Source organism: Diceros bicornis, chromosome 26, assembly GCF_020826845.1.
Source record: "Diceros bicornis minor isolate mBicDic1 chromosome 26, mDicBic1.mat.cur, whole genome shotgun sequence".
Classification (NCBI taxonomy): domain Eukaryota; kingdom Metazoa; phylum Chordata; class Mammalia; order Perissodactyla; family Rhinocerotidae; genus Diceros; species Diceros bicornis.
The window spans coordinates 11,894,076-11,921,397 of record NC_080765.1 but is presented as its reverse complement, the minus strand read 5'-3'; the positions used below and the strand labels follow the sequence as shown (position 1 = coordinate 11,921,397).

The window sequence follows — 27,322 nt, the reverse complement described above, 5'->3', positions numbered from 1 at the left end:
ACTCAGTCCACGGTACTCCCTTGGGAGTGTGTAGGGCTGAGGGAGGCAGAGTACAGCTGGACGGAGGCCCGGCGAGGCACTGCACCTCTGCCTGGGGAATGAATGACTGCTCACCCGCCTCATTTCTTCCTTCTGTCTGTTAATGTGTTACTGTGGGAGATAACACACTTATGTTGCTGAAAGAATATCCTTTTCTTTCTTTTTGAATAGCCAAACAACTTTTTAATTGGGTTTTAAGGTAACTTTAAATTAGCAATACATGAATACATTTTCTTGTAAAAAAATATTAAAACATTATAGATGAAATTATACCCTCCGACCTTACCCCTCTCCACTAATACTGCTGTCCACTCTAGACCTTCTTCTGGCGTGCACGTGGGCACGTGTGCCCACTGAAAGGACAGCGTTTGTTGTTTACACAAACGGTATCCTACCACACATATCATTCTGCAACTTGTCTTTTCCACTCAACAAGCCATCTTGATCCATCCCTGCTAGTTCCTGTACACCTATGTTCTTCCTCCATGGTACCAACACACGGTGTAGTGACCCGCTCTTCTATGACAGACATTTAAGTCGTGACCAGTCTCTGCTGTCACAAACCCTCCTTCAATAGAAACCCTCAGCCAGTCCTCCTCGTGCACATGCGCTGAAGCTTCCTGAGCACAGACGGTGACAAGGAGACATGTTCAGTCCCACGCCACTGTGAAGGGCGGTTTGGCAGTGGGCATTAGAGTAAAAACTGCACATACCCTGCGATCTGGAATTTCTACTTTCAATCAACTTTGATTAAAAAAACACGCACACAGAATCAGAACAACAAAAATACAAAGAGCCCATTATTTACAGAATTCTACCTCCTCACCCAAATTAATCATGTAGATATTTCTGAATATAACTGTACTGTTTTATATTCTTTAAAGAAACTTTTTCTAAAGATGTTTTGATGTAGTGGTATTCCAATTTGAAAGGCTTCTCAATTTCCCCCCCAAATTGGGCAGCTATAAATATCCTTGTGCCAAAGGCTTTTTGTATAGGATTTTTTCCTTGAGACAGTCCTAAAAGGAGCAGTGCTAGACGAATGGTGGGCACAGTCTTACAGACCAGTGCTGGGCACAGTCAGACCAACTTACAAGGCAATGACTACATCCTGAGGATGCCCGTGTTGTCTCAGTCCTGACAATCCTGGTTTCCGTCCTTTGTGTCTATTTCGCTGCTGTAGGGTGTGAGGTCTGACTCACAGGAGTTGAGGATGGTGCCTTTCCTCAAGTATTTACTGCTGGTGAAATGACGGGACAGAGACAGACACCACCCCGGCCTTCAGAGCTATGGTCATTCACATGAACCCAATCTGGGCGAATCTCTTAGCCTCAGTTTCCTGATTTTAAAAATGGCGAGTAAAGTCCCTTTATGAGAAATCAAATGAGACTATGCACATGTGCAAACTGTACAACTCTACAACGTTTAAGAGTTGCTATTATCTAAAAACTGTTTTCTTGTGGAAACATAATGGTTCGTTCTCAAGCACTAAAGTATTTACTTTGTGCTGTCCTGGGCACAGAACCAGGCTTTAATCATTGATTCTGAGCAGACTGCTTTCATTTTGATGGACTGGTAGTCTCTGTGTATTCTGGAGAGAAAACCCTGTTGTATTGATCAAAATGTACTCCGCCTTCCCCATTATATGATCCAGTATCCATCGTAGTCTTAAGGGTTTTTATTATAAATTTTAATTTTATGTTATCAAATCTATTGATCACATTATTAATGTTATTTTATTCTTTGTGTTCAATAATCTCAAAATTGTATCCTTTCCAGTTTTCTTTTAGCATTTTACATTTTTTTTAAAAATATACTTCCTTGACTCATATGAGGTTTATTGTGATACATTTTTCTCCAGCTGCTATAGTTTATTCCCACAGCATTAATCACACAAGAGCTCCGTTTTCCATCATTTTGTTTCATTCAATCTGTTACGTGTTATTAAATAATATAGGAGAGGTGTCTGTATGTGTTTTAAGGTCTTTATTCTGCTCCCGCTTTGTCTCTCTCTTTTAAGCCAGGACCACTTGTTAAAGATGATGTGTCTTTAGGGATGATGGGGAAGTCCCCGCTGTGACTATTTTTTCTGCAACGCATTCTTGCCTTTGGGGTAAGCCTGCTCAGCCTTCCTCTCACTCTCCTAACAGCCCTGCAGCATCTTCTGTAGTCCCCGTGGCTCTGTGGAGAGTGGTTTGGGAAGTTTTGAGCCCTCCTCTACATCTGCTCCTCCTCCTGAAAGAGTGCCGTGGAGAAGAGGCCTCCCTCCCGCAGGCTGTTTCTAAAGTCAGGTTTCAGTGGAAAGCTTGTCTAGCTCACTGGAGATTGTACTCACCCAGCTGGTATCAGGCCTTTTCTCTGCCAGAGTCCGAAGAAAATCCGGGCCCTGTGGTGAGTACATTGAGACATGAAGACAACATGCGGTTAAGCCTCCCCTGCCCCACGTCCCCACCCTTAGTCGGAGGAGTAGAGCCTGTGGTTCCCACGCTTACTGTCAGGGGCACCAGCACCGCACAGCCAGCAACTTACTCGGGATGGATCCAAAAGCTGCTCTATCTGCCGGTCCTTTCTGCTGTTTTCCTCTTCTAAGCGCCGAAGCTTTGTTCTCATTAGGTCCACATCACTTTTCTGCATGTGTAATGACTGAAGGAAAAAAGGACCACACATACACACACACACACAAAATGTACACACAAACATCCAGGTGAAACAGAGTTGGAGAAGAATTTCAAAAGCTGCCTGGGCCCCAGTCAGGGCACTGTGTGTGTGGTGGGGTGAGGGAGGTCTGGATGTCACAGTAAGGGGCACCGAAGGGCACTACTGGCATTTAGCGGGTGGGGACCAGGGGCGTAAATGCCCTGTTAGGTGCAGGACCATCCCATGCAACTAAGAACTCTCCCACCCAAGATGCCAACAGTACCCCCATGGAGAAGCACTGCTCGACAAATGGACACTGTTAACAGCAATTCTGGAAGGTGCCAATGTCACACGTTCTTCACGTCCACACGAGAAAGCCCATTTTTGCCACACCACGTATAACTAAAACTCATCAAAGGCTAATGTCCATTTAAAATTCTTATCCTCTAAGAATTTTATCAACTAAGGCCTAGTTGGTCAGAGCAGTGGTTCCCAAATATTTATCTGCCGATCAGTTTTTCAACAATCTGTGGTGAATTAAGAAGAAAAAGACCATGTAGTTAATTTTTCACAAAACTAAGTTTATTCAATTTCTACAACTATCCTATATTTTGAAATTATATCCTTCGTACTATCTTGGACTTACATAGTCCTTTTATGAAATGGTGACGGTAGAGCATTTTTAATTATTGTTTGCAATGTGTTCACTTGAAAAAGCTTTTTCCTCGTCTGTGAAGCTCCACAGTGAAAAGGGTGAGGTTCAGACAGTGCTCACAAGCCTCAGGTGGGCACTGCCAAACACAGGTCTGCTGGTGTCCTAGTTAATGAGCTCCCAGCATCAGCCTGCATCCAAACTAGCCACTTATCTTGGAAACATCCTTCTCCTTTCAAGGGACTCCTGATGCTCAGAAGAGAGACAGGGTCTGAACAAAACCAGCTACCACCACTGGAAAGATGATTCAAAGTACACATCCCACCAAGGGAGGCCTGGCATGTCAGCCACACGTCCACACTTGGCAAGACTGCCAGTGTCGCTATGGGCAGGAGAGACACCTGGCACTCAATGAGTATTTAATGAATGTCAGTTAATGCACAGTCATTGGGAAATAAAAGTCTAATCATGGGAATTCTGCTTCTGGAAATATGGGGTACATTCACTTTTCCCAATTCCTCCTGCTTAGGACAGCTACAATCTTGGACACTGTACATAAAACAAACATAAGAAGACTCATAAAGGTGGAGAGAAGAAGGCAGGCCAGCAAGGGACCTCAGGATTCGAGGAACAATGAGCAGAGAGTTCCTCCAAGTTTCTTTTGCCACATACATCCTGGACTGGGTGCTGGACAAACCAACAGCTTGGATAAGCCAATGGGCACAGACAAGAAAAGCATCCTCTCTCTAGCAGAAAAGGGGAGCCTAACTAGGCAGAAAACTTACTGACAACTGCTCCACTCCACACAAACACCACAGGAAACACCATGGCCCCACCCCTGCCAGCGAAGGCTGAGTGGGGAACCTGGACCTCTACCCCTGCCAGGCTGCAGCAAGGTGCCCTGCCTCCTCCTCACTGGGAATGTGGGGGGTTGCAAGAGGAGGCCTACTGGAGGGTCAGGACTTTCATTGTCCGGTGGTAATGAGGCCACACACACACAAATGAGAGACATATCCTAACTTATCAGCAATTACATTAAATGTAAATGATCTAAACAAACCAATTAGAAGAGAGATGGGCAAATTAGATTAAAAAACATGACCCAACCATATGCTGTCTACAAGAAAATCATTTTAAACATAATGAGATAGGTAAGTCAAAGATAAAAGGATGGAAAAAGAGATGTCATCAAAACACTAATCAAAAGAAAGCAGGAGTGGCTATACTAATATCAGATAAAGCAGACTTAGAGAACAGGAAATTATCAGAACAAAGAGGGACATTATATAAAGATTATAAAGGTCAATCCACCAAGAAGACAGCAATCTTAAATGTTTACCCACCAAATAACAGCTGTAAAATATGTGAAGCAAAAATTGATAAAACTGCAAGGGGAAATGGAAAAATCCACCATTATAGTTGGAGACTTCTACATCCTTCTGTCAATAACTGATGAAACAGCTAGACAGAAAGTCAGCAAGGATACAGAACTCAACACCACCATCAACCAACAGGGTCTAACTGACATTACAGAACATGCCACCCACCAACAGAATAGCCATTCTTCTCAAACGCCCATGGAACATACACAAATATATACCCAGGGCCATACAGCAAAACTCAACAAATTTAAAAGAAATGAAATTATACAGAGTGTGTTCTGCAGCCACAATGGACTCATAATAGAAGTCAACAACAAAAATAACATGAAAATCTTTAAACTCTTAGACATTAAACAACACAATTCCAAATAGTCATGAGTCAAAGAGTCTTAAAGGGAAGAATACATCAAAAAAATACAACATATCAAAATTTGTAGGACACAGCTAAAGCAGTGCTGAGAAGGGAGAACTACTGAAACATGTAACAATCCGGATGCATCTCAGGGCATGTGATGAGTGGGAAAAGCCAATCTCAAAAAGTTGCATACTATAGGATTCCATTTATATAATATTATCAAGATGCCAAAATTATGGAGATGGAGGGAAAAAATCAGTGGTTGCCAGGATTTAGGGATGTTATAGGGGAGGGAGGTGAGTCATGAAGGAGCAGCATGAGGGAGATCTTTGTGGTGATGGAGCAGTTCTGTGTCTTGATAGCAGTGGTGGTTACATGAATCTACACAGGGGATGACATGACACAGAACCATACACGTACATGTGATCAATGTCAATCTCCTGGTTTTGATATCGTGCTGTAGTTATGTAAGAGGTAACCATTGGGGGAGACTGGGTGAAGGGTACAAGGGAACTCTCTGTACTATCTTTGCAACTTCCTGGGAATCTATAATTATTTCAAAATAAGTTTTTTACAAATGGTCTACACTTATTGATCTCTTACTGTATGTTAGGCACTGTACTAAAGCACTTTCATGGATTATTGAATCCTCACAACAACCCTATGAAATTGTACTATTATTATCCCCATTTTTCTTTTTTTTTTTTTTTTTAAAGATTTTATTTATTTATTTTTTCCCCCCAAAGCCCCAGTAGATAGTTGTGTGTCATAGCTGCACATCCTTCTAGTTGCTGCATGTGGGATGCGGCCTCAGCATGGCCAGAGAAGCAGCGCGTCGGTGCGAGCCCGGGATCCGAACCCGGGTCGCCAGCAGCGGAGCGCACTCACTTAACCACCAAGCCACGGGGCCGGCCCCCCCATTTTTCAATAGGAAATTGAGGCATCACTTGCCATAAAAAACTACTCTGATGCTCAAGATCCCAGAGCAACAGAGTATTGAAAATAAAATTCTTTTCTCTTTGAATTTGGAAGCCTAGGCTGATTTATCCAGAAATCCATGATGGTATGTTTGAATAAAGTTAGTATAATTTTACCCAGAGACTCATTTCTAGCCCCAAGAAGATTCCTTGCAAGAGTGCTACTGTGGCGATTATTCAGTTTCAGGGACTCTCAGAGCTTATTTAGTACAGTCTCCCAACCAAAATAAGAATTCTCTCTACAATATCCCAGATAGTCATCCAACATTTCTTTAAAATCTCTAAGGACAGGGTGTGTACTGATTCATCAGGTGGCACTCTCATTGCTAGATAGCTCCTATGGGTGACCATTCTTTTGATCCTACCTAAAATCTGAACATCCTCTCTGGACCACGAGAGAAGGACTGTGTCTTGTACACAGGGGTGTACCCGGTGCTCCTAGTTTCTTCCTGTGACCTCAGGTGAGATGGCTTCCAGACTCCTCACCATGCTCTGGGTACGCTGGCTGCCGATGCCCTGCTTAACCTCTGGTGCCCAGATTGATCACAGTCCTCCAAACACAGCTCAACTGGCAGGAACAGTACATCTATAAACAGTCTAACATTACGGAAGGTAATGAGCCCTGGTCATCTCTCCAGGGGCACAAGAATGTGTGCGGATACTAAAGATCAGTGTGATGACAGTCATGATGGTGAAGGTGATGATGATGATGATGATTCATGTCAATGCAACTTACACTCTAGGCAATAGGAGACAGTATGGGGCAGTAAAAAGAGCCTTGGCCTTGGGAGGCAGATGACCTTGATGGAAATCCTGGTCCTGCTACTGGTTAACCTTAGACAGACTACTAACCTCTCTGAGTCTCAAGGGCATCACCAGATAATAGTTGTAACCTATCTTACAGAGCTTCTGTAGAGATCAACTGAGACAGCGTATGTGAAATGTCTTGTTAACACCAACAAATTACACAAATGGGAGGTATTGATAATAACAACACCAAATGACCCTTTCCTAAAGTCAAATCTCAGGGTGCAAAGGGACTCTGAAGTTAATCTAGTCCTTCCCAGTGTTCTCCGCCGTGCTGGAAAGGTAGAGCACAGACGGAGTCTAGGCCTTGCTGAGGCCTCTCTTACAGCTGGTCCAGGCCTCTCTTTCACCAGGCTCACCCAGCTCTTAAGGCCCCTGCCAGGGTTTCAACTCAGGTGTCTCTTTAAAGCTTATGTTCTTCCCATACGGACACATCCCAGCAAAGATACTGACTTTTCCACCCGTTGTTATAGAAGGCCTTCACTATCTAAAATCAACAAAGCGCAGACAGAAATACTACCTTCTTCAACTCGATGATCTCATCATACATGTCTTCTTTCTCTCGGTAGACAGGGGTCCCGGGAACATGACCTGGAAGAAGACACACAAACCCCTCAGAAGATCATCTGAAAAGTAGAAAAAATTCTTCACTACACCTCAAGGAACACCTGGAAATTAATAATATTATCCTTTTAAAAGGGAGAACAAAAGTATTTCATTTTTAGCTTGACCACAATACTTTTCCAAAAAGTGAGGAAACCAAAAATGGTAGTGATGTAGAAAGAAGAAGCAGGAGAAAACTAAAAGATGTGAACACAGGGCTGCATTACAGTAAAAGGATTAAAGAAGGGAGTCCAAAGGAGAAGTGAAACGTTAGACTTTAAATAGCAAAGAGAACAAAAAGACAAACAGTGCTCACGACAGGTGACAACACCCATTCCCAGGCCGGAATAGTGCAGTGTGCTCTGGTTTCAATACGATATCTAAGATATTGAGACTCTAAAAATTTAAGCCTAAAATAGAGCTCCAAGCCTGTGAGCGCAGTAAGGTGATCAACTCAGGGCGACAGCGACAAGGTCTCACCACGCTTCCGATGGAGGGCTACGCGAAGAGCAGTGAAAGCCTGGGGCGAAGACCAGACAGTAGACAGGAACATGAAACCAAACCCATTCTTTTTGGTGAGATTATTTGCAATTTTCATTTCATTTATAATATAGTTTATACAATGAATTTCAATAAGACTCTAAGTTTAGGGAGGTAGGCATGATTGAAGCCTGGGAACATGTCACTGTCCCCGTTAGGAAAGCCACTTTCTAGGAGGGCAGAATGGACTTGCAGAGTCACTGTCCTCAGGACACCCCATGATCTCCACTGATGCAGCTAGTACAGGAAGCCCAAAATCTCACTTTCCCAAAGGACGCCCTTGAATCTCAAAGCTTTTCCTTTCTGCTTTTCCTTAGTCAAGCCTTTGTCACCATCAACGTGCTCACCATTGCTGGCAGAACGCCTGAGATTGGACCTCTTCATTCTTAAAGCTTCCGTCAGATAGTCGGGAGTGCTGCTGGGGGGGTTGGTCCATGCATGCTCCAAGGTGAGGTCTGACTTCAGGGGTTGGGTCAGACTTCCTGGTTTGAATGTGCATGGATTTAATATGACAGGTACAAGTAAATACAACAGCAAGTTTTGTCTCTAACATCAATCTTCCTGGGTTGAAGACAGCTTCAGTCAACCAGTAGATAGCGGCCATCAGCAGTGTGCTGACAAATGTTCAACCACGGGCTCTCAGAAATAAATAAAACCCAGATCTACAGCATTTGCCCACTTCCATGGTATAAACAGTTCCCACCACGTCCAATTTCAAGCTACCAGTGTGATATCGACCAGTTCACAAAATTCCTAAAAATTTAACAATTGGCTCTTGCAAGCTGGTAGGGCCTGGCTCCAACACACCACTGCCAGCAGTGCTAAGACAACAGAAGACCCAAAAGCATAAAATGTCACACACACAAACCGTCAGAAACCACACTGACATGTCACTGTAAAAGCTATGAGGCTCAATGTCTGTGAAAAGATTAAAAACAATGTCACTCAGACAACATGTATTAAAAACTCTATCTCAGGGCTGGCCCCGTGACATAGTGGTTAAGCGCTCGAGCTCCGCTGCTTGTGGCCCAGGTCTGGATCCTGGGCGCAAACCGATGCACCACTTGTCAGGCCATGCTGTGGCGGCATCCCATATAAAGTGGAGGAAGACAGGCATGGATGTTAGCCCAGGGCCAGTCTTCCTCAGCAAAAAGAGGAGGACTGGCATAGATGTTAGCTTAGGGCTGATCTTCCTCACACACAAAAAAAACTCTATCTCAAATCACCACCCACAATTTCTAAAACCCTCCTCTCGAGCAGGAAAGGTTTCTACCAGAGCAGGCACATACCTTGCTTTGAGCTTCCCAGCCACAGCTTCTGCGGGGTCAAGGACATTCTGTTGCTAAGAGGTATGCTCGTTGCTGTCCTCAGAGATCTCCAGGATGCCACTTTTCTTGGCTTAGAGTGATAAGGTGACTCTAAAAAGCCAATACATGGTTTTAGAGGTGCAAAATATCAATGCCCCCTCGACATATGTGCTTTGGAAAGGCAAAAACAACAAAACAAAATATTCACAAGGGCATAACGACTCCAGATAAAAACATTCTGACAAGAATAAAAAATATAGTTATGATTTATACTATATCTATATATACTATGATATATATATACTTACATCTTTTAAAATTTTATTATAAAGTAATAACAATGGGAAATTTATTTAAAAACATGAATCTATAATTCTACCACTATTACAATATTTAATTTCCCATTTGATTTTTTCAATTACATATATATTTTTACATAGTCCCAGTCATAATGAACACAATTTTGTATCCTTTATACTTAACATTGTAAATATTTTTCATGTTGCTACATAGTGACGTAAGTAATAATATTTAGAACTTAATATGTAAAATATCTAGAAGAAATGAGAAAACATTATATCTTTCCAGGGCATTTTTGAGGTTGTCATCAAAATGAGGGAAATGTTTTAAAATTATTTTTCAATCTGGGATTTCAGCCCTTTAATTAGGTAAAATATGACAAATTTATGCAAAAACTAAGTTATTCATAAAACATGCTTATATTTCTTAAATAGCAAAGAAATTTACATCTGTGGAAGGTCTTCAAAATCTAAGTCTAATTAATTTTTTTAATTCCTAAGTTGTTTCCATGGCTTCAAAATTTATGGAAAATTTCCCATCATAATTTAGGAGGAGGGAATAAAGACACATCAGACCCTGGAGCATTCTCACTCCCCTAGGACCAGAGTACCCACTCCCAGGACATTCTGAAGGCCTTCCAAACTTTAAAGACCCATGTAAGTGCTCATTTATAAAAGTAAATTTGTGATCAGAAAAAAGACCCACAAATGACATCTTCCTCCTAAACGTATGTGATTTACCAATGAATAGTAAGAATGCTTCAGGAAACACGCATGCATGTGGATACAAGCTGGGAAGGAAGAAGGAAGAATGAATTATGTTAGCGACTGACACTACCTTGGAAATAATAAACCCTGAAACATCACCACCTGCCTCGTCTTCCCCCGAGTGCTGGGAGGATTAAAAATCTTTGGAAACTGCAAACCCATATGGAACTTGATTAGGCACTAAAGAAAAACATTTATCAAGTGAACAGGACAGCCATGGTCCCTGCTCTTATGGCACAGAAACCATAAGAACACCTCCTGAACGGTGTTATGAAGGATGAGATGGGAGCGGATGACGGGGTGCGACCCGAGGAAGTGATATCTGAGCCGAGGTCTGGCGAGTCTGAGAGGGCTGAGCGAGCTATGTGAAAAGAGGCACCAGAGTGCTAGGAAGGGACATGGCATGTCTGCAGGGAGCAAGGTGCTGAGAACCAGGACTGGTGCAGGGGCCAGAGCCGTCTGGAGAGAGCACAGCCACTGAGCTACAGCACACCTCTCCAGTTTGTAATGCTTCTGGGGTTTGGGCCATTCTAAATCACATCAAACACAATTCTGACATTTACAGAAATCAGGATAAAAAGAATTTGATTATTACTCTTCTTAATACTTGAAATGCTTGACTTAAAATAAGAGCAATGAAAGATGGTCTAATAGTTACCTTAGGTACCTTCTGGTCAAGAAGGACTTAAACAAAATGGTTCTAAAATGAGAAGGTTTACAACACAAACACTCACACTTTTACTTTACATCAATTCTCAATTTTCTCCCTGGAAGGAGAGGAAGGACACCAAAAATTCAAATTCTAGATGACTTCTTTCTAATGTTTATATTTATTTGTAATATAAAACACGCTTCCTTTGCTTTGCAGGAATTTAATTATGTTCTACTTGGGCTAATATGAAAGTTCATTTGTATTCTCTGAGTGTGTCATATATATGACACAATAGGTTTGAAATATATATGTAAATAAAAAACATACATATATGATAAAGTCAAGGAAGGCTTTAGAGTAGCAAAAGGCAACAAATCTAGGATTTAAAATTTGTCACACAGACATTTGTCAGCATGAAATTCACATATGGATCACTGTGCACTAGAGCAACGTTAGAACAGAGACAGAGAGGCCTGGGCGGCCGTCTGGATCCTGTTAAGGACTGAATGGGTGTGTCCTCCAAAATCCGTATGCTGAAACCTAAGCCCCAATGTGATAGTATTAGGAGGTGAGTCTTTGGGAGGTGATTAGGTTATGGAGTGGGGACCTCATGATGGGATCAGTGCCCCTATAGAAGTGACCCACAGAGCTGTCTCGCCCCTTCCACCATGTGAGATACTATGAGGAGGCCGCCGTCTGCAACCCAAAAGAGGGACGTCGCCAGAACCCAACCATGCTGGCATCCTGGTCTTGGACTTCCGGCCTCCAGAACTGTGAGAAGTAAATGCCTGTTGTCTAGAAGTCGCCCTGTCTGTGTTACCACAGCCCAAACTGAGGAAGACCCATTCCTGCCACGTCCTCCCTGACAGGCAGCTCCTGCCTGACCAGGGCCATGGACAGCGCTGCCCTCCTCCTGCCGAGGACGGGCAACAGAAGAATCCTGCCGGCAAAATAAGCCCAGGGCGATCCCAAAAGGAAATAAACCGCCAACTTTCCACCAGGTCTTGGAATGTCTCCACCTTCTCACTACAGCACCCAGATGAGCAGCGTTGAGTCTTAAGCAACAATCCTGAGGTTAAAAAAGGTCCTCCCACTGTGGAGCACTCTGAAGAGTGAGGCGACGCGAGAAAGCAGGAGAAAGGGAACACTAAAGGCCAGAGGCACCGCGCCCGCGGGCGGCTCAGCAGGACAGGGACTGCTCAGCAGCCTTAGCCCTTGGCCGGGCCTCCTCCCACTGGGACCACTGGGACCTGTGGGATGACTGGGGACGGCGGTGAGCCCAGGAGTGCACACTCCCAAGATCCCAAGACACAACACGACGCTGACCAAGTGTTGTGTCTCAATGATCCTAAGTATTCAAAGGAGAAAACATGCTTGATCTTTCTCCCAGGACACTAGAAAAGGAGGGCTTCTAGAAACCATTTTCCGAGTTAAACTGTGGGAATTGGAGGGACGGCAGGGCCTGGTCATACTTACTTGGTGATGGGGGTGGAGGTTTGTGGAAACTTTTCCTTTTTGCTTTCTGAAAGAAAGAAGAAATGATATAAAGTATGCTGAGCCATCTCCAGCAGCCAAACTGGCCCCAATCAAGAAGCAAGGCGTGTTCAGAACTGGTTGGAGGGGGTAGAAAGGCAACGAGAGGAGATGAGTTCAGCGGAGACGCAAGCAAAGTCTGAGCAAAGGAAGAAACACAGGGCACGGGAGGCGCCACGAGGAACTGTGGTCAGTGCCGCGCTGAGGCTGCGCTGGGCTCCCGAGGGCCCTCGTGGCACCAGTCTAATCACAGAAACGGAGGGCCTGGTGATCTTCACTCCAGACTGAAGAGACCACCCAACTGTCCTCCCGCAAGTGCCCGGAGTACCAGGCTGTGACTGTCCCCGAGGGCGGATTCAGCAAGATGAAACCTGTGAATAAGGCCACCGCGAGTCCCACTGTGGAGGGAGGGTCCAGCAGAGGAAGGACCTTGGCTGGAATACCGCCTCCCTCGACAACCATGATGCCAAATGCAGAACTTGGCACCCACTAGGTTCTCCTACTAGTAGCTATGTGGTCTGGGAAATGGCAGAGCTCTCCATGTCTTATTTTCCTCTCCTACTTCCCACAGACAGAGAATTCCCCTTACTTCCCTTCCAGCGGAAACAATGAACTCCACATTCCGTGCAGGCTGAATTTTCCCTGGGAGATTGGTTTGGATGACCTCCTCCCACCCAAGCATCTTGGGCCCACGTCCGCAGTGGCGTCAAGGGAGAATTCTTAACTCCGTAGAGGTCCCTCAGCAGACAGTGGACCCATGCTGCTCCCCGAGTCCACAGAGTGGAGGTGGAACGAGGTCTGCTGGGGCCGGATTCCCCAGAGCTCCGTGCTGTGGTCTGACTAGAACCCCATCTGCTGGGACACATGCTTCTGTTGCTCTTCCTTCACCACAAGCGCAGGTAGTGGCTTCATTTTCTACCCAGCCCAGCTTTCCAAACAAACCCAGAGCAGCCGGGCTGGGGGCCACAGTCTGCCTCTGGACTCCTTGATCTGCCCATTCCTGCTGTCCACTCTCCCTTCAGGCCAGTTCCCAGCACCCTGGGGACGGGGCAGCCAAGCCAGGACATCGTGCACCTCCAGAGCCACAGCTGCTCGAGGGTCTCCTTTCTCCCACCACAGTCACTTCTGACTACCTCGATCTGAGCTCTTCTCCCGCCCCTGACGTGTCAGGATTGGGGGGCTAGTGGGGAGTGTGGGCCAAAACCAGATGCAGGAGAGGAACTTGTCATCTGCCCAGGACTAACTTCTGGATAAAGGTTTTAAGATTATAATCACAGTTACACAAATCCAACTAAGGGCTTGAAACTTCACAAACCCTGAGCAGCATGTGGAACTTCTGTTCCAGCTCTAAACACAGCACGTGTGGGGAACGACCTACTGTACGTGTGTGAGTCAAAGTGCAGGGAACAGTAACCAGCCCCGGGACAAGCCACAGGTAGTGGCTTCATTTTCTACCCAGCCCAGCTTTCCAGCTTTCCGACACTGCCTCGCCGTCACACTCACCGTCTCAAAGTCAGAGTCAAAGGTAATTGCGGACAGACTGTCATCCCCCTGGAAGAAGAGATGCAAACAGTGAAACTTTCAGAAATGTGCTTGGCTTCCAACAGTCCCGCTTACAAAGTGAAACCAGCCCATGCACAGCTGCTGAGGCAGAAACACAAAAAAACCAGCTCAGAGTAAACTCAGAACGTGCAGCTCAGGCAGCAGCCAGTCTGTCCAGTCGCATCAGAAGGAATGGGTGGTGGACACAAAATAAAAACTCCTCCTAGTAGGGCCGCTCCACTTCTGTCAATCTAGTGACACCATTTCCACAGAATTGTTGTGAACTTTCAATAAAGAAACAGTTCTTGATAAAAGTATTTCATTTTTCACATTGTTTAAATGTCCTCTTATTCATCTTCACATCAAAGCACAAGGAATCTGTGACTGTATCCCGGCAAGAACAAGTCAAAGTCATTTAAAAAAACATTCATTAATTCACATGTGATTTGGGCTTATAAAGCTTCCTGCCTTCCTACTGCAGTGATGTGCCCTGGCCCAGGGAGGGAAATAAAATTTCTACCATCTAACGTCAGTATCAGGACATCAAGGAGAAAAGGGAACTTCCCCAAGAGATGAAGGTTTTTGTGTTAATCTACCTACTCAAGTTTAAATCCTAAAAAAAGAGAAAGCAGAAAAATTTTAAAAATTGCTTCAAAATACTATATTGTTGATTTATAATGTTGATCCTGGAAGTTAGGACTGAATGCCTCTATTCTGAACCCATTATGCTATGTCTGGGTGGGGGAGGTAATCATGCTTCAGCAAGCTGCTGTGGTATAGTTGAATCCACGCAGCACCATAGTGGGATTTTACTGCATTCTGAAAAGCACACACATCATCCACAAGGTTAACTATCAGCATGTTAAGCAACAACTCTGTTAGCAGTCTGAAATTTTACTAGAAATGTACAGCTGCACCATAACGCGGATAAGGTGCAACTCTAATGATTGGGCACCCTTCAGTTGCATGCCTCTTAAACACAGAGTGTTTACAGATAACAAATGCAGTGTGACTTGACTTGAGGAACAAGGGGAAGGTAGTGTATTCCAAATAAACAGAATCTTTAAAAAAATCAGCCAGTCTCAGATTTCTGATGTCACTAAACAGGTGACATTTTAAGGTATAAGCAGCTATATGACAATTATAGAGAGAAGTTTTCATTTAACAAAGTATATGAAAATGATGTGCAAATTTTCAGAAGAGAAGGCAGGGAATTAGCTATACACATCACGCAGAAGACCAGAAAAGCCATCAATAACCATGTCTGAGTCCCTCAGCGTCACAAAGGACGCGCCTCCAAAGACGAAGGTGAACTGTTGAAACTGTACAGAAAAAGTCACAACTTTCTTTTGTGAATACTTGTCATTATTACTTGTTCTGAATAAAATCTTGAAAACTTTTTAATGACCTAAACCTTCAACAAGGGACTGAGATGCTATGTTTCATGAACATCTTCAATAGGTGTGCTCGCCCACAACCATCAGGTTCTCCCTCAGTCAGTCCTCCACAACTTTGCTAGTTTCCATCCTGCCAGTCAGAAGGAACTGAGGAAGTAAATACAGTGAGTATAATAGCCCAAGACCCACCCCTTCAGTCAGCAGAATGAAGGAGACATTTACAGTATTAAAAAAAAACCAGGAGTGACATCAGCATCATGGTGGAGTGAGCTTTCCCCGTAGACTCTCCCCTGTGAAGATACAACTAAAAGAACATTCACATACCAACAGAGGACATTCATACAACACAAAGTACGTCTGAGAGACCCACATAGCTGTACATCTGAAGGTGAAGGTGCTGGAACCCGTGGAGGAAGTGGGGACAGGTAAGGAGAAATCCTCCCCCTCCCCATTCAATCGGCAGTCTCCAGGTCTGCGGGGCTCCCAGAGAGAGAGGGGAGAGGAGGTGGCCCTCTGCGGGAAAACGGTCGCTCTCCAAGTTCTCTCACAGCCTGTGGGAAATTCCCATATGGAGGACACGGAACTGTTGTGGGGGTGCAGTCAACATCTGAGCACCACAGGAGAGCAGATAGTGAGGGAAGAACGAGAAGCCTCCGGGATCTGGCAGGTGAAAGAGAGAGCCCCTCCCCCCACACGACCGGCACCCCCACACGACCGGCACCCCCACACGACCGGTTGTGCCCCAGCACAACCAGTCGGCCAGAGTGCCCATGGACTGCAGCGGGCTCAGAATACACAGCCCTCGGCCCCACCCAGTGGCGGCAGGTGGAAACTGCGACCACATATTTTTAGGATGAGGAAAAATAAGCCAACATCAGCAGGCACGATGCAAAAATATATTAAATCTCCAACCAAAAGGAAAATGACAAGCACTCAGAAATCAACCCTGAAGGCACAGAAATTTATAACCTAAATGACAGAGAATTCAAAATAGTGATGATAAAAAAGCTCAACGAATTACAAGAAAATACAGACAGGCAATTCAATGAAATCAGGAATTTGTTCACAAAAGAGATTAAAACCATAAAGAAAAACCAATCAGAAATGTTCGAGATGAAAAACACAATGGAGGAGATAAAGGAAAACCTGGAATCTTTAAAGAACAGAGCTGACAATATGAAGAAAAGAAATAGCATTATTGAGGATAGGAATGCAGAAATGCTCCAGATAGAGGAGGAGAGAGAACTAAGACTAAAAAGAAATGAAGAAATTCTCCGAGAGATATCCGATTCAATTAGGAAATGCAGCATAAGGATTATAGGTATTCCTGAGGGAGAAGAGAAGGAAAAAGGAGCAGAGAGCTTGTTCAAGGAAATCATAGCTGAGAACTTCCCGAATCTGGAGAAGGAGCTGGAAATACTAGTGAACGAAGTCAAGAGATCTAAATATATCAACATGAAAAGACCCTCGCCAAGGCATATAGTAGTAAAGCTGGCAAAAGTGACTGACAAAGAAGCAATATCAAGCGCAGCTAGACAAAAAAAAAAAAAAACAAACAAACATACAAAGGAATTCCCATTAGGCTTTCAGCAAATTTCTTGACAGAAACTTTACAAGCTAGGAAAGACTGGAATGATATATTCAAAACTCTGAAAGACAAAAACTTTCAGCCAAGAATATTCTATCCAGTGAAAATATCCTTCAGATATGATAGAGAAATAATAACTTTCCCAGATAAACAAAAGCTAAGGGAGTTCATTGCCACGAGACCCCCACTACAAGAAATGCTCAAGAAGGCCCTCATACCTGAGGAAAAAAAAGAGAAAGGGAATACAAAGCTGTGAGCAAGGAGAAAAATAGGTAGACAAAATCAGAAAAATTGCAGTTCTCTATCAGAATAGGTTAGCAAACAATTATAAAAATCAAAGACTAAGGGAAGGAAAATACTAAAAATAAATATAACCTCATCACTTTAAATACACATTCACAACACAAGATGGAATAAGTTGTGACAATAATAACTTAGAAGGGGAAGAGGAAAGGGATCGAATCGACTTAGTCTAAGGAAATAAGGTCATCAGATAATGGACTATCTCATCCACGAGATTTTTTATACAAACTTCAAGGTAACCACTAAACAAATAATCAGAACACAGTCACATATGATAAATAAAGAGAAAACTGAAAGAATCATCATACAGAACTACCAAACTGAATTGATAGTCCAAAACACACGGGACAAGAAACAAAGGAAATGCAAAAGAACCAGCAAATGAGCAAGAAAATAGCAACATTAAGCCCTCATATAACAATAATCACTCTATTTTTTTGTTTGTTTATGGCAGTAACATTGGTTTATAACATTGTATAATATCAATAATTACCCTAAATGTAAATGGATTGAATTCTCTAATCAAAAGACACAGAGTGGCGGGATGGATTAAAAAGCAAGACCCAACAATATGCTGCCTCCAGGAAACACATCTCAGCTCTAAAGACAAACACAGGCTCAGAGTGAAAGGATGGAAGACAATACTCCAAGCTAATGGCAAATAAAAGAAAGCAGGTGTTGCCATACTTAGACAAAGTAGACTTCAAGATAAAAAAAGGTAATCAGAGACAAAGAGGGGCAATATATAATGATAAAAGGGACACCCCACCAAGAAGATACATCAATTATAAATATATATGCACCCAACACAGGAGCACCAAAGCACATAAAGTAACTATTAACAAACCTAAAAGGAGATATTAACAACAACACAATAGTAGTAGGGGACCTCAACACCCCACTTACATCAATGGATAGATCATCCAGACAATAAGGAAATAGTGGACTTAAACGAAAAACTAGACGAGATGGACCTAATAGACACATACAGAGCACTCCATCCAAAAACAGCAGACTACACATTCTTCTCAAACATGTGTGGAACATTATCAAGGATAGACTGTATGTTGGGAAAAAAGGCAAGCCTCTACAAATTTAAGAAGATTGAAATCATAACAAGCATCTTTTCCGACCATAATGCTATGAAACTAGAAATCAACTACAAGAAAATAACTGGGAAAGTGAGAAAGATGTGGAGACTAAACCACATGATACTGAACAACCAACTGATCATTGATGAAATTAAAGGAGAAATAAAAAAATATCTGGAGACTAATGAAAATGAAAATACACCATATCAACTCACATGGGATGCAGCAAAAGCAGTCCTGAGAGGGAAAGTCATAGCAATACAAGCCCACCTTAACAAACAAGAAAAATCCCAAATAAGCAACCTTAAACTATACCTAACAGAACTAGAGAAAGAAAAACAAAGCCTAAAGTCAGCAGGAAGGAAATAATAAAAATTAGAGCAGAAATAAATGAAATTGAAACCAAAAAAACATTAGACAGGATCAATGAAACAAAGAGTTGTTTCTTTGAGAAGATAAACAAAATTGACAAACCCTTAGCCAGACTCACTAAGAAAAAAAGAGAGAAGGCTCAAATAAATAAAACTAGAAATGAAAGAGGAGAAATTACAACAGATACCACAGAAATACAAAGGATTATAAGAGAATACTATAAAAAACTATATGCCAACAAATTGGACAATCTAGAAGAAATTGATAAATTCTTAGACTCATACAACCTCCCAAAACTGAGCCAAGAAGAAATAGAGAATCTGAATAGACCAATCACAAGTAAAGAAATTGAAACAGTAATCAAAAACCTCCCAAAAAACAAAAGTCCAGTACCAGATGGCTACCCTGGAGAATTTTACCAAACATTCAGAGAAGATTTAATACCTATCCTTCTCAAACTATTCCAAAAAATAGAGGAAGATGGAATACTTCCTAACACATTCTACGAGGCCAACATCACCCTGATACCAAAGCCAGGCAAAGACAACACAAAGAAGGAAAATTACAGGCCAATATCGCTGATGAACATAGATGCAACAATCCTCAACAAAATATTGGCAAACCGAATACACCAATATGTTAAAAAGATCATACACCATGACCAAGTGGGATTTATACCAGGGACACAGGGATGATTCCACATCCACAAATCAATCAATGTGATACACCACATTAACAAAACAAGGAATAAAAACCACATGATCATCTCAATAGATGCAGAGAAGGCATTTGACAAGCTCCAACATCGATTTATGAGAAATGCTCTCAACAAAATGGGTACAGAACGAAAGTCCTCAACATAATAATGGCCATATATGACAAATCCACAGCCAACATCATACTCAAAGGGGAAAAACTGAAAGCCATTCCTCTGAGAACAGGAACAAGACAAGGGTGCCCACTCTCGCCACTCTTATTCAACATAGTACTGGAGGTTTTGGCCAGAGCAATTAGGCAAGAAAAGGGAATAAAAGGAATCCAAATAGGCAACAAAGAAGTGAAACTCTCATTATTTGCAGATGACATGATTTTATACATAGAAAACCCAAAAGATGGGGCCGGCCCGGTGGCACAAGCGGCTAAGTGTGTGCTGCGGTGGCCCAGGGTTCACCAGTTCGGATCCCGGGTGCGCACCAATGCACCGCTTGTCAGGCCATGCTGTGGTGGCGTCCCATATAAAGTGGAGGAAGATGGGCATGGATGTTAGCCCAGGGCCAGTCTTCTTCAGCAAAAAAAGAGAAGGGTTGGCAGATGTTAGCGCAGTGCTGATCGTCCTCACAAAAAAAAAAAAAAAGAAAGAAAACCCAAAAGAATCCATTAGAAAACTATTAGAAATAATCAACAACTATAGCAAAATTGCAGGGTACAAAATCAACTGACAAAAATCAGTTGCATTTCTATATGCTAATAACAAACTAACAGAAAGAGAACTCAAAAAGATAATCCCATTTACAATCACAACAAAAAGAACAAAATATCTAGGAATAAATTTAACCAAGGAGGTGAAAGACCTATACAATGAAAACTATAAGACATTATTGAAAGAAATCGATGGTGACATAAAGAAATGGAAAAATATCCCATGCACATGGATTGGAAGAATAAATATAGTTAAAATGTCCATATTACCTAAAGCAATCTACAGATTCAATGCAATCCCAATCAGAATCCCAATGACATTCTTCACGGAAATAGAACAAGGAATCCTAAAATTGATCTGGGGCAACAAAAGACCCCGAATAGCTATAGCAATCCTGAGAAAAAAGAACAAAGCTACAGGTATCCCAATCCCTGACTTCAAAACATACTGCAAAGCGATAGTAATCAAAACAGCATAGTACTGGTATAAAAAACAGACACATAGATCAATGGAACAGAATCGAAAGCCCAGAAATAAAACCTCACATCTACGGGCAGCTAATCTTTGACAAAGGAGCTAAGAACATACAATGGAGAAAGGAAAGTCTCTTCAACAAATGGTGCTGGGAAAACTGGATAGCCACTTGCAAAAGAAGGAAAGTAGACCATCTTCTTTCGCCATACACAAAAATTAACTCAAAATGGATCAAAGACCTGAAAGTGAGACCTGAAACTATAAAAATCTTGGAAGAAAATGTAGGCAGTACACTATTTGTCACCAGTGATAAAGGGATCTTTTCGAATTCCACGTCTACGCGGACAAGGGACACAAAAGAAAAAATAAACAAGTGGGACTTCATCAGATTAAAGAGCTTCTACAATGCAAATGAAACCAGAATCAAAATGAATAGACAACCCACCAGCTGGGAAAAAATATTTACAAATCATATATCCCACAAGGGGTTAATCTCTATAATATATAAAAACTCACACAGCTGAACAACAAAAAAAACAACCAACCTGATCAAGAAATGGGCAGAGGGGGCCGGCCTGGTGGTGTAGCCGTTAAGTTCGTGTGCTCCGCTTTGGCGGCCCGGGGTTTGCAGGTTTGGATCCTGGGCACAGATCAACGCACAGCTTGTCAAGCCATGCTGTGGCAGCGTCCCATGTAAAGTAAAGGAAGATGGGCGCAGATGTTAGCCCAGGGCCAATCTTCCTCAGCAAAAAGAGGAGGACTGGCAACGGATGTTAGCTCAGGGCTAACCTTCCTCACCAAAAAAAAAAAAGGACAGAGGATATGAACAGATACTTTCCCAAGGAAGATATACAGATGGCCAACAGGCATATGAAAAGATGTTCAACATCACTAATCATCACGGAAATGCAAATAAAAACTACATTAAGATATCACCTTACACCTGTTAGAATGGCTATAATCACCAAGACAAAAAAACAACAAATGTTGGAGACATTGTGGAGAAAAAGGGACCCTCATTCACTGCTGGTGGGAATGCAAACTGGTGCAGCCTCTACGGCAAACAGTATGGAGATTCTTCAAAAAATTAAAAATAGAAATATCTTATGATCCAGCTATCCCACCACTGGGTATCTATCCAATGAACCTGAAATCAACAATCCAAAGAGGCTTATGCACCCCTATGTTCATCACAGCATTATGCACTATAGTCAAGAAGTGGAAGCAACCCAAGTGTCCATTGACCGATGAGTGGATAAAGAAGATTTGGTAGGGGCTGGCCCCGTGGCGTAGCGGTTAAGTGCGTGCTCTCTGCTGCTGGTGGCCCGGGTTTGGATCCCGGGTGCGCACCGATGCACCGCTTGTCAGGCCATGCTGTGGCGGCGTCCCATATAAAGTGGAGGAAGATGGGCACAGATGTTAGCCTGGGGCCAGTCTTCCTCAGCAAAAAGAGGAGGATTGGCATGCATGTTAGCCCAGGGCTGATCTTCCTCACACACACACAAAAATAATAAATAAATAAATACAGAAGATGTGGTATATATATACAATGGAATACTACTCAGCCATAAAAAAGACAAAATTGTCCCATTTGCAACAACATGGATGGACCTGGAGGGTATGTTAAGTGAAACAAACCAGAAAAAGACAAACCCCACGTGATTTCACTCATATGTGGAAGATAAACACACGGAGAGAGAGAACGGTTTGGTGGTTACCAGGGGCAAGGGGGTTGGCGGTTGGGAATAAGGGGTGAAGGGATGCATGTATATGGTGAATGACAGACAATAATGTACAACTAAAATTTCACAATGTTATAAACTATTAAGACATCAGTTAAAAAAAAGCAGTAATGGCCCATTCATTCTTCCTTCTCTAAGTACTATCTGAGCTGCCCCCTATTTCTTTTCTTTTTTTTTTTTGCGAGGAAGATCAGCCCTGAGCTAACATCCATGCCAATTCTCCTCTTTTTGCTGAGGAAGACCGGTTCTGAGCTAACATCTATTGCCAGTCCTCCTCCTTTTTTTCCCCAAAGCCCCAGTAGATAGTTGTATGTCATAGCTGCACATCCTTCTAGTTGCTGTATGTGGGACGCGGCCTCAGCATGGCCAGAGAAGCGGTGCGTCGGTGCGCGCCCGGGATCCGAACCTGGGCCGCCAGTAGCGGAGCTCACGCACTTAACCGCTAAGCCAGAGGGCTGGCCCCCCTGCCCCCTATTTCTAAACTAGATCGCATCCATTCATCATGTGTCAGGAACAGGCAGGGCTCTAGCTGGCCAGCAGTCGCTGAGGGGAGTCTGAGAAGGCCTGGAATAGCTCCACGACAGCTGTGTGATGCTGGTCACACCACTGCCTCTCTGAATCTCAGCTTCCTCATCGACAAAGGAGGACACGTCCTCCTACCAGATTTTTAAAAGCGTTAAATACATATACAATCTAACTAAAACACTGGGAAAAAAGACAGAGTGTCCAGAAAGAGATGCAGGAACATATGAGAATCTAGCACACGGTACAAGTGGGGAAGGACTGCATTGCTCTAGGAGGCCTCGCCCAGAATGGTGGGTGAGGAGCTTGGAAGACTCGCTCCTCAGCAAACAACCATTTAACAGAGAAAGTTATACAACAATCAATCATTGGAAGTTTCTGGAAATTGACCTAAGGGCATACAGCAATGGAGAAAGATTAATTCAAGAAAATCTACTAAATCCAGGGAAGAACAGTGAAAGTCAGGGCTCCAGAGAGCTCTACGCCAGGTGGGGGCAGTCAAGATAATGGGGGTGCTGGTGGGGTGGTGGTCCGCCTACCCTGGCTCCCAGAAGTTCCCAGACGTGGCAGGTTAAGAATTCTGGGTCCCCAACGACCCTGCCCCAGCTTGCTTGTAGGACAGAGGTTCCACGCAGGGAGGAGCAGGCCCAGGAGTGTCACTCCAAGAGAAGCCCAGCGCTGTCCCTGCTGCCAGTTCTTGTGCAGTGGCACAGAGGTCCTTCCCAGGGCGAGAGGCAGGCCAACAGTTGTGCCCGAGGGGACTGACTTTATTTGTAGTAGAGAATGGAGAATTCCATACGTCCCCAATTCCAGCCCCAACTAAAAGACAGCGGTGACATGACGGGGAGCACTGAAAAGGATCAGAGCAGCAGAAAGTGAACTGGTAGGGCAACCGGAAGTTAAACAGGGCCCAGGAGAGCCTTCCTGCGGTCGTGGTCACCCGTGAGGGTCAAGGAGGCTGCCTGCAAGCGCTAGACTGCACCCACTCAGGAGCAGGCCTGGGGCGGACCCGCAACCCCCACACCGCGCCCTGACCAACCAAAGGGCGAGTCCCACTGGCACTAGGAGCCTTGGCACAACCTCTGACCAAACACTGGCTCAACAATCAACTACTCTGCCCCAAGAGCAGCTCCGAGCAAGCCAGGCCGAAAGATAAAATCACACACATCCTTGGAGGCCCGGAGGACAACGTGCATGTCCAAGGATGCCCTCTCAGGAGAGATGGCAGACAGAAAACCCAAGCGACTAGTCCCTGGCTGCACGGTGGGCAGAACCATGAACTCCTGAACTGTGACAACAGCCTCCAAGCCACACACACACACAACGGGAAAGGGCACCAATCTGACTGGCTGAGGGGCTTAAACGCAACTTCTGACTAACAAGTGGCTTCTGCTGACCCAGGTGTGACCGCTAGGTAGTCAGGCTAAAAGACTTAAACAGGAAACAATCTGGGCGGGGAATCAGAGGCTGCACAGTGCAGGGAAATCGACTTCACAGAGTCAGATCAGCCAAGCCACTCACCAAACAGACAGAACAGCAGGCAAAGCACATCAATCCCTTGGGCAGAGGGATCAATACCCTGAGTTGCTGTAATATATTATCTAAACGTCTAGTTTCCAACAGAAAATGATGAGACACACAGAAACAGGAAAGTGTGACCAATATACGGGGACAAAGTAGGCACCGGAAACTACTGTTGAAGGGGCCCAGACGATGGCCTTAGCAGACTAAGATCCCAGAGCATCCATGATCCTGATCAATATATTCAAAGCAGTGTTGTTGTGAGGTTCCAACACGGAGAGGAGGACCCACCAGGCAGGACAGCACGGCGGTCACGAGCAAGAGATCTAGAAGGGAGAACTGAGCACTAAAAGCACGTGACACGGAACCTCACAGACAGTAAACGCCCAACAAATGCTCTTCTTACCTTGTTCTAGAAACTGTGAGCCCTGTTACAAGTGCTGGCTCTTCAATCACTGGCGACCCGCCCAGGCTCCATTTCACCCCTGTGGCTCTGTCAGCGGGGCCTGCAGCCTGTGTACAGCCGCGGCACAGGGAGCCCCCGGCACATGGCAAGTGCTCTGGGAAGTTCACAGGCAAGTCCAGAGGCAGCACCATTCCAAGCAACGGGGGGGACTGCACAGTGCCTACCCTCAAGAGACTCCTGTCTGGTTTAGAAGAGATCCCAGCGCAGCAGAGAAAGCACCAGGGAGCCTGGGCCAGGGCTGAGTCTCCTATATGCCGGGAGAGCTTTGCCCCAGTTCTCTCACGAGACTGAAGGCCAAGGCACTGGGGCTAGCTTCTTTCTGTGTCCTCAGAGCCTGACATGTGTAAGGGGCTTAACAAATGCTTATGTGTGTAAGAACGTTTACAGCAGCATTGTTTCTAACAGCAAAAAAGTGAAACAAAGGGGTAAATGCGGGGAAATGGGTCAGTGAAATAGGGGTACCCCCAGGTTAGTTTTTAAAATCATGTTCTTGAAAATGTGTGGATATGGGAAAATGCTAACAACAAATTAAATGGCAAAGGTTACTAAAACTAAACAATATAAATATGATCTCAACCTTTTAAAGTGTATGGAAAAAAGATGCATTGAAAAAAAGATTGGAAGGAAATACATTAAACATTAACTGTGGTTTTCTGTAGGCAGTTAGATTATGGATAATTAAGTTTCCAAATTTTCTTTAATGGGGATGGATTATTTTTACAATCACAACATAAGAAGTCACTTTTTAAAGATGAAGGAGCAGTAACTGAGGCCCGTGGAGATGGCAGGCCTCCCAGGTGAGCAACACTCCGGGCCTTGAGGAACAAGCAGGAAACTTCATCTGCTCCTAGAGAACAGCAGCACGAGCCCCTACTCTGGGTGAACTGTGCAAGCCCTGCTCAGCACTGCGCCCTCAGTGAGAAGGAAGCAAAGTCCCCTCAGTCTGCAACCCTCCAACGGCTTCCTACTGTGCCCTGAATAAATTCAAACTCCTTGCATGGCCTGCAAGGCTCTCCATGGTCAGGCCCATGCCCATGTTCCATCCACGCCCCCTGCCCCTAATGAGATCCCAGCAAGCTCTCTCTGGGGCCCTGGAACACACTGCAGTTTCTCACCTCAGGGCCTTTGCACTTGCTGGTCTCTCTGCTCTCCAATTTTTACCAGACTGCCTGCTTCTTGTAAAAGAGATCAAGGCACGTGTGAGCTCCTCAGAGCTGCTGTTCCTGGCACCCAATGTAAGGCAGCCCTCCCCAGCCCACCTCCCTCACATGGGCCTGTTTTATTTTCTCCATAGCACTTTTCTGACATCTTAATGATCTGCTTATCGCCTTGTTCTCCCCTCGCTCCACGGGAACGCGGCTTATGCATCCACATTGGTATCTCCAGTAGACAGTGCACCCAAAGCACTTGGTAAAGGAACGAGCTGAGAGCCCGCTCGGCCTGACCGGAGGGTTACAGTAACCTTAGGGTTACTTGGGGCACCTCCTCCGGGAAACTTTCTCTGATCACTGCCGGGCACAGCCCTGTTCCCGGAGCCTGGGGCTTCCTCCCTCACTCTTGGGATGGCTCGGGCCGGTCGCCCCGTCCGTTGCCCCCGGCCTCGACTCGGGGTCGTCCCCGGCCCTGGAGGCACGGGGTGGGCGGGCACTTACGCAGTAAGCTCCGTCACCCCGCGGGCCACGGTCGCAGGCCCGGCCTCTCAGGCGCCGAGGCGAGGGCGCAGCGTCCGGGAGGGCTTCCTGGAAGCGGCGGCCTGTGCAACGGCGGGCGAGACCTAGAGGCAGCTGGAGGCTGGCCGAGGGGCGGCGACGCCCGGCCGGCCGCACGCTGGCGGGGGCCCGAGGTCCGCTCTTATGCGGTAACAATATTGGCAGCTGTCACCCGGCGGCCGCCGGCCCTGCGCCCCTTCCTCCGGCCCGCAGACCCGGCGAGCCGGAGGGAGCGACGAGGCCCGCCCGCCCGCGCTTACCGTCTCCGATGCCGACTCCCCGGCGCCCAGCGACATGGCGGTGGCGCTGCCCGGCCGCCCCTCGGCGCCGCGGGCGAGGCTGTCGAGCTCCGGGGCTCCGCAGGCCTCCCGGCCGCCCGCCGCCTCCGGGAATGCCCGCGCGCCGGCCGCGACCCCGCTGCCATAGCAACCGCGCCGGCCCCCACCCCCCACCCCGAGCCCCGGATGTGGCGGACGCCCGGTGAGCCGGGCCGACCTTGCGCCTGTGCTGCGACACCCGCGGGCCGACCGGCAGCGCGCCCGGAGGTGCGGGAGGAGCTGAAACAGCGCAGCAGCCGCGGAGTGGGCCGCGCTCAACCGTTTACAGAGGGCGTCCAGGCCCTTC

The 27,322-nt window shown here is 45.1% G+C and overlaps 1 protein-coding gene across 1 annotated transcript in view; it reads right to left on the bottom strand.

Moving 5' to 3' along the window:
* IQCE (IQ motif containing E) overlaps positions 1-27,122 on the bottom strand; it is a 57,212-nt gene extending 30,090 nt beyond the window's left edge. The window contains 9 exon segments of the mRNA XM_058569403.1: positions 2,375-2,425; positions 2,569-2,682; positions 7,370-7,440; positions 8,340-8,474; positions 9,282-9,410; positions 12,495-12,540; positions 14,055-14,102; positions 26,959-27,020; positions 27,023-27,122. Coding sequence (XP_058425386.1) covers positions 2,375-2,425; positions 2,569-2,682; positions 7,370-7,440; positions 8,340-8,474; positions 9,282-9,410; positions 12,495-12,540; positions 14,055-14,102; positions 26,959-27,020; positions 27,023-27,122 — 756 coding nt within the window.
* Positions 27,123-27,322: the final 200 nt, after the last annotated feature.